Here is an 8,175-nt window from a genome sequence, read left to right as displayed (position 1 = left end):
TGGATGCACAACCATCTACCACCACCCATCGAGGCACACGGCCGATTGCTCTTACCGGCGTTGTGCTGCTCCCTCCGTAGAAAGTGACCTCCTCCCAGGTGACGATGAAGACCCACGTGGCGGAGAAAGAGGACATGTCCTTGAAGTGCTTGCGGACGTCTTTGGAGGCTCTCCTCAGCAGCTCGGGGTCCGTGCTCTCCCTGTAGTAGATCTCCCCCCGAATGCCGTTGTGCACGTCTGCCCAAAAGGGCGCGACAAAGGCCCGGCCATCCGTCAGGGGGAAGGCCTCCGGGGTGAACTGGCTGACCAGGGCGTTGAAGGAGATCACGCCGTTGTTGTTGACCTGCAAAGAGGATGGGGGGATTGGAGAAAGTTGGTTCATCAGAAAATGGGGGGTGAGCGTTTTGGAGGGGGGGTGGTTTATGGGAATGGCAGCCCATGAGAAGTCCCGGGCAAGAGGCAATGGCCTCAAGTTGTGTCAGGAGAGGTTCAGTTTGGAAATTTCGAGACATTTCTTCTCGGAAAGAGCAGTCAGGCATTGGGACAGGTTGCCGGGGAGGTGGTGGAGTCACCATCCCTGGGGGTGTTCAAGGAAAGGTTGGACGTGGTGCTTGGAGACATGGCTTAGTGGGTGACATTGTTGGTAGGGGGGTGGTTTCATGAGATGATCTTGGAGGGCTTTTCCAACCTTCATGACTTCATGATTCTGTGATTCTATGATCTAGGCGCATACACCCTACTGGTGGAAGCCAGCACGGTGACACCGACTGCATGCAGGAAGCCCCAGGCAGGACAAAACCCTGAAAAGCCTGCAAAACTGCCCAGCTTCACCATCCCCTTGCACCACCTGCAGGAGCCCATTTTCCCTCTGCCAGGTTCCTGCTGCACCATTGCTTGAAAACAGCAGCAGCCTGCCCTTGTCGTGGGCACCTCCACGTGCAGCCAAACCACCACCTCTTTTTTCCTTGTGGGTCTCTGCATGTTCTTGTTTCTTGTCATGTAACAGGAATAATGTTCCTTGTGTCAAGCCCTGAGCTTTGCTGTACCATTTAATCACCTACAAAGACAATTTATTGCCTTTTATATTCCTTCCCCTTGAACATTAGCCCATTAACTATACCTTTGACTTTCTTAATCATAAAACCTATCAGTTCATGAAATCTAAGAACTTGTCAGGTGGGTGCTAATAAATCTTCCCATTCCTGACGACAGCGAGAGCGCGTTTAAAATGCAGCAGCTAATGGCTAGGAAAAGAATAAAAGGAAGGTCTGCTGCGCCGCTTACATAAACGGTTCTGTACGGGGCTCCGAAAAAGATGAACGGGATGGAGAGCTTGATCTCGGGAGAGCTTCCGTCATCGACTTTGGGCGTTCTCGTGTCGTTGTGCCAGAAGGGATACAGACTCGCCATGGTGTGAGCTGCGAGGAGAGAGAGGAGGGAGTCCTTACGGCTAAGTGGGGACCAGTCCTGGCTTTTTGGAGAGGGCACGGTGGGGACCCTGGCTTTGCCTGCCCCCGATGGCAGGGGCACGAGAGAGAGCATCGCTCAAGGGTCCACCAGACGGGCTTACAGCTCCCAGCAGCACGTTTTGCTTTCTGCATGACTGTGCCCAAGCCTGTGCTTCAGCTTCACGTCGGTACAGCACCCACAGCAGCCCCACTCCCCCCAGGATGTGCCGGAGGTGCTGCCTCACGCCGTGCTCAGAGAGACCGACCGAGACCCAGGGCGACCCCACAGCCGTGCTCCTCCTGCCCGTGCCCCGCAGCCCCCATCACAGGGCACAGCCCACATTGCTCCAGCCCTTCCTGGCACGGGCAGGTTTCCTGCTAAAAGGCTCTGCTGGTGAGCGTAACTGCCTCTCCTGGAAACATTTTAGGAGATGCTTTTGATGTGTGGCAGCACAAGCCTGCTGCTTTCTACCAGACTAAAATCCATTTTCCAATCAGCTCTCGTCACAAGCAGACACTTCTGTCCCCAGGGCACGTGTCCTTCCCTCGCTGCAGCCCCTGCCAGGTCTCTGCCATCATCTCATCCCCCGTTTTTGTCAGCTGCCTACCAGCGTGGCTCCTCACCCAGCAATTGGGGACTTTGTGCCCTTTCCTCCCCCTCCTCCCCTCTTTGATGTAGAAGAGCAGCGCGCAGCCCTCGTGACATTCGATCACAGCTGTTGGGAGCCACCGGGCTCCGAACAATCACGGCTCTGTTTACCTCGATTCGGGACATGCTTTTATTTCCTAGGTCCCAACCTGTGCCCCTCGGAGGCCTCCAGCTGCAGGCAGCTCGCTGGATGGGGTTGGGATGCTCTCTTCAAGCATCCTGCTCAAGGCTGCCCGGTGAGCATCGCCGGCCGACCCTTCCTTGTGGCTCCAACCCAGCCTTAGTGGGGAAGGAGACAAGGGGAAGCTTTGCCTGACCTGGCTGCATCCTAAAAAACCACACACACGACCCAAGTGCCCCGCCAGACATAAAGGGAGGCGACGTGTGACAGTGTCCGCAAGCCTGGTTTCAGAGATATATCCAAAAACTCCTCGCTGGCAGCCTGTAAAGCCAGTCATTTCACAGCTGCTACACAACTGACGGGTTATTACAGCCGAGGCAGAGCTCCCAGACGCGGATTTGACTTCTTCTCTAAACAGGGAGCTCAGCACAAACTTCCCAGGGCCAGGTCCCTCAGCAGTGCTGGTACAGCGCCGCGGCGCTTTGCATGCGGCACGGCGCCTCGCCAAGCACCGCCGGGCCCCGCTGATAATGATTTTTGCCTGGGTGGCGTTTCTCACGGCTGAACCGGTCGGCCTCATTTTCTGCCTGAGGACGCAGAGCCCCAGCTCATGCCCGAGCTGGGCTCAGCCCCACGGCTCCTCAGCCACCAGCCTGGGGAATGGCTTCGGGATTTCGCGGCTCCCTGTTTCCATCCTGGAGGTCCTGGGGTCAGCCCCACGCCCAGAACTGGCCACAGGGTGCAAATCTGCCACAATATCAGCCTAACGTGGCTTTTCTAGTCCGTAGCAACTCAGCTTGCCCTTCTTTGAATTAACATGTAACCAAAATTAATCACCCCATGAGACCAAGGAGCTGCTCCTGCGCTTTTCACCACCCTAGCAGACCACAGCTCAGGGCTCCCACCCGGCCCTGTGCAGGTCACCAGGACTCATCCAGCCCGGTTGTCCAAACCACCTCGCACAAGGACGTGAGAACTGGGCAGGAGCTGCTGCAGATGCCCCTGAGACCCCTCCAGGCCACGGCCACGTCTGCTCCTGCTCGTCCCCAGCAGGCACCCGAGGGAAAACCTGACTGCAAGCAAACCCTGACATTTCGCTGCTGCTCATTGATTGACTCCTTACGTGGCATTGGCTGGTCATGAGAAATTCTTCATACTTTATTTTGTAGCACTGGCAAGACCGTCACAACCTCTCGAACGCACCCTGTGTGCGCATACAGACCTCCACACGATGTATGCACCCATACATAAAGTGCTCACCGAGGCCGGCATACCCGTCGGCTTTGCTGCTGACTTCGTATTCAGAGCAGCATTGCCAGCTCCTCATTTAGCCTAAACTATCCGTGCTTCATTGCTCTCAATGAGGCGAGGGCCATTTGCGCGGGCGGGAGATCCGTCTCCGCCACGCAGTCTGTCCCTGCTGCAGATCCGGCACCTGTGCTCACCCACCGGGGCACACAGACCTCCCTGCGTGGCCTTCACCCTTAAAACCTGCCAGCCCTCTGCCCCGGGGAAGTGCTAAATCCGCCCTTGTACCTGCTCCAACCAAGGGAAAGGGAATTTTCAGGCTAAAAACCACCGTATTTTGTGGTCCCAGGGCGCGGCACTGCTCCGAAGCTTTCCCCTCTCAGCCGGGGAGCGGTACTAACCTCGGTGCCGCACGGTCATCACCAGCAGGGCCACCCAGGTCCCAAGAAACGATCGTTGGTTCATCCTAAAGGGCAGAAAGAAAGGCGGACATGCATCACTCCCACGGGAAATCCCATCCCCGACCAGGCGCCGGGGGATGCTCGGGCGGTGCAGAGCTGCAGGTCCCTTGCCCGCCAAGCAGAGCCGAAATGCCTCCTTCGTTAAGGGCCATAACGAGACCTCCCTGGTGCTAACGGGAGATTGCCCCTCGGGTATATCACAACAAGCCCATAAGCACATGGAAGAGCTGCTAATTTCAGGAGGTGTCGGGAAGTTGCCAAGAGCCCAGTGGCTTGGAAGCAATTCCTGCCCCCCGGGGGGGAGCCTTGAGACACAGTCCCACTGGCCCCCCGGGCTGGCTGCTGGCACGGCGATCCCCAACACCTCGGGCTGGAATGAAGGAAGCACAAACATTTACACAGCTGGGCACCTCGTGCTGCACAGGAATCAATGAGAGAGACAGAAGCAGATACGAGGCTGGGAAACGGAAAGCGAAGTCCTGTGCCAGCGTTAATTCCTTCCGTGCCTAATGCAATTTGTTAGTCATTATTAATCCAATAGAAAATATCGCTAAAACACCTGCTTTGATTTCTTCGCCCGTCGTTTTCGCTCGCTGCACGTAGGCACGGCTCGGGCACAGCTCGCAGGAAGGTATCGACTGCTCCCAGCATGTGCGTGCAGGAGTACGCGAGCAGCTTCAAACTACACCTAAACCTTGTGTGCAGCCTGTCTACACCAGCCTCTGGATCAGCTTCCCTTTGCATGGCACTTGCGCTTCAATTACATGGACACGATGGCCATGAAACACAGCATCTCTGCAGGCTCACCTGCGGGATTTATTTCTATAACCTACAGGGACCAAGAGATCTGGCTAGTTCTGATTATTTACACGTAAAGCACAGGGATATGGCGGGGGACATGGCTTTGGGAAGCCCAAAGCCCTGTGCAAGGGGAGTTTGTCCCTGCCCCGGTGCTCAGGGCACCGCTCGCGGCCACGATCTGCTGCCCACGACCTAGATCCTAGAAAAATTCATTTTCTCAAGGAAAAAATCACCATATTCCCTACCTTGGGAGGCAGAAAGCAAGCAACAGAATGTTATAGAGGTGGTAAATCCAAGTTGCTGTGGGTTTGTTAGCAGACAGCAGGCAGACAAGGGCTAGCAGGGACTAGAGCAGTCCGAGAACAAGAGCAAGCCCAGCACCGCTTGGGCACCGCGACAGACAATAAAGATGTCACTTAACGTGCCACATACAAAAATACTATTTATTTTTTTTTTTAGGTATGGAAAAAAATTACCAACCTGCTTCGTAGACTGGAGGATGAAGGAGGTCAGAAATATTAGACCGGTCTTGGTAGAACAGGGAGAAGTCTTAGGTCAATGCAGAACGCATGCCGCTGCTCTTTTGCCAATTATTGCCGATGAGTGGAGCGACGTCTCAGTCCCCTTCAACTTGCAATTGAAAAGTCCGTTTTCGTCAATGCTGGTTCGGGGCTGGAGGAGTGTAGAGTTGCAAATCACAAGTGGTGCCTCTATTGATAACCAGCAGGCTAATCTGGAGATCAGATTCTGGCCTGGAGAGGGAGAGGAGCCGCTTTCTTCCCCAAACGCTCGCCCCCTCGGGTGGGTTCAGGTGGAAATGTCAGCTAGCCGGAGCTGGGCTTGCGGCCGCTCCGCTCGGCATTGCCTTTTGCTGAAGGGAAAAGAAAAAGAAAAAAAAAAATCAAAGAATTGAGCCCCTTCCTCCTTTGTGTAAGTGAAGGAAAAAAAAAAAAAAGCCCTCTATATAGTGTTACAGGATTAGCATTAACAGTGCTAGGCTTAAAGCTCCATTCAAAGGCAGTGCCCCAAAGCTTCAATGCTCTTACTTTTCCACCAAAGTCTTGTTCCAGTTTCTTAAGCACAACGCACTTCTACTTTTACAGGTGGGAGAGGAAAAGCCTCCCAGTATCTATGTACGTGCTCCCCAAGTGCATTGGAGAGGGTGTCCCGGCTGCTCCTGCTGCCACCTGCTCGGCAGGGACTGACTTGGATTTTATTCGAGCCAGGGCAGGGGGATTTCACTGGGGCATTGCTGCGAGCCTTAGCACCGGTTCCCCCATAAAACCTGTGATTTTCACGGGGCTTTTCCCTGCCTCTGGGCTGCGCGGCTGGTGGGCAAGCACCCGCAGCAGCCAGGGATGTTCTCGCTCCATCTCCCCTTCCCTCCACCTCCAGCGGCTGCACATCTCTGCAGGACCTGGGTTTTGCTTGACCTGCATCTACCTCGAGGGACAAAACCGTGGCACGGCTCAGCTGAGGACCTGTCACACACCTGCCAGCTCTGTGCGGGCTGCGAGCCTCCAGCTGCACCACAGGGAGCAGAGCAGCCTGAGCCAGAGCCTGCGAGACGATCTCCACCGATTTAATTTGGTTCACAAAAAAAAAAAAAAAAGCCCGGGTACATTCCCATGTCCCCACGCTTTGAAACTCAATGGAAAAAAACCAGGTAGCTTACCCCTTCCTCGGAAAGGCCAGCTTAGCTCTCGAGCAGTGCTGTCGGAGTGCGGATGCCGTCACGGGGCGAGCTCCAGGGGCTCCAGGACGTGCAGCGAGCACCTTTGCTCTCCGGGTGCCAAATCCTCCCTCCAGCACCACTGCCACAGCAAATCCCAGACTTTGCTTCCTCTTCGTCCCCCAAACATGGCCCTTTATCCTCCAAACATGGCCTTGCCAGCAGGGAGCTTTCATTTTATTATTATTTTTATTTTTATTTCTCCTTTTCTAGACCAGCAGTGCCTTTAGGAGGGCAGGGGGCCTTCAGAGCTCTGATATTCCATGGATTACTTCCAGCCTGCCGCTCCACGCACCCTGACTCTTCCCTTCCCTCCCATCCACATTTTAAGTCAGCCAAAGGAAAACCCATTGACTTCTTATCCTGTTTTCTAAGACAGAGAAAAACCAGAGCCAGCAGGTTTCCCTCTGCTCCTTTTGCAGTTTAATATTCTGGTCCTGTTTGTCCTGGGCAAGTCTACACTGATGAAGTTTGATTAGGTTTCACTGCCTCTTTGGGGAAGACTTTCTCTTCTAGGCTATTTTCTTTTGGCAGGGGATGCTCGCATCCTGCGGTGCTGAGCACGTCGGAGCCGAGCAAACCGCTATCGATTTATTTTCCAGAGAAAACTTTCATCCTACGGCCAGCCTTGAGAAAAGCAAGCGTTAAAGGACAAGGTGCAGCAGGCAGTGCTTGGCCTCGTGGCATTCCCATTTCGTGGGACTCAGCCCGAGGAGGACGCCCTGGTGAGGGTTTATTCCCGGAGCCCACACCACCCACACCAACACTTAGCAGAGCAAAAAGTCTCGGCAGCTCGCACTCTCCCAGAGGTGCACGGGTGAGACAAAGAGAATCGTTTTGCTTCAGGGAACAAGGAATTTCAAAGCTCAGGACACTTTTCTCTTTTTTTTGTGCAAAAACTGAAGTTTATTGAACTGATCCAAACCAATTACCTAAGTGGCCTGAATTCCACTGCTAAGTCTGCGAGCAAACCGAAGGCAAATTGTGGGCGCGGGAAGCGGAGTCCCCACGAGAGAACCCAGAACAAAAACTGCGATAGACTTACAGTTTTCCCTTTTTCTTTAAAATTACATACGGATGCATAATTAATAGGGTGCGAGAATAGACCTTCATGTTTAAATCATATTTGAAGTTTCCAGTAAGTGCAGAAAAGCAATCACAGCGGCAAAGGCCTGAGATCACAGAATCACAGAATAATATCCCGAGTTGGAAGGGCCCCATAAGGCTCATCGAGTCCAACTCCTCGAGATGGCCGCAGCCGCCTCGAACCCGGCTCTGGGGACGGCGCCTCGCTGCTGCCTGCAGGAGCGCCACAATCAAATGAGGGTGGCACAGCTGCCAGGAATACTTATTTTAGCCTCCGGGCTGCTTTCAGCAGATCGTTTGCATTTTCCAACCTGCACGCGAACGGGAATCTCATTTACAAGCAGAAACGGCGACGGGTGGAGGCAGTGCGACTGCAGACCCGAGCAGGCGAGGGCAAACCGAGAGCCTATCCCCAGAACAACGAGCGTGATCGGGCGCAGCTTCCCCGAGCTGTCCCGAGCCCCCCCGCGGACCGCTCTGTATCGTCTGCCACCGGGTGGATGCGGGCATCCCCCAACCAAACTGGTGGCAAACCACACGGAGGGAGCGGAGGACGGCTGCCACGCCGTGCATATTCATAGCATCGCCGGTTTAAGCAATACGCTTGCAACATCTGGTCAAAACATGGA

At 54.5% G+C, this 8,175-nt stretch overlaps 1 protein-coding gene across 1 annotated transcript in view; it reads right to left on the bottom strand.

The window, feature by feature from the left end:
* TECTA (tectorin alpha) overlaps positions 1-7,336 on the bottom strand; it is a 27,774-nt gene extending 20,438 nt beyond the window's left edge. The window contains exons 1-3 of the mRNA XM_080567608.1: positions 3,868-7,336; positions 1,285-1,418; positions 56-343 (exon numbers count right to left, since the gene is read on the bottom strand). Of these exons, the coding sequence (XP_080423734.1) occupies positions 56-343; positions 1,285-1,418; positions 3,868-4,321 (876 nt within the window). The 5' untranslated portion in view covers positions 4,322-7,336. The remainder of the gene's footprint in view (positions 1-55; positions 344-1,284; positions 1,419-3,867) is intronic.
* Positions 7,337-8,175: the final 839 nt, after the last annotated feature.

The sequence above is a fragment of the Anser brachyrhynchus genome (genome assembly GCF_964034855.1).
Source record: "Anser brachyrhynchus genome assembly, chromosome: 25".
Lineage (NCBI taxonomy): Eukaryota > Metazoa > Chordata > Aves > Anseriformes > Anatidae > Anser > Anser brachyrhynchus.
This window is presented reverse-complemented; position numbering and strand designations above follow the sequence as displayed.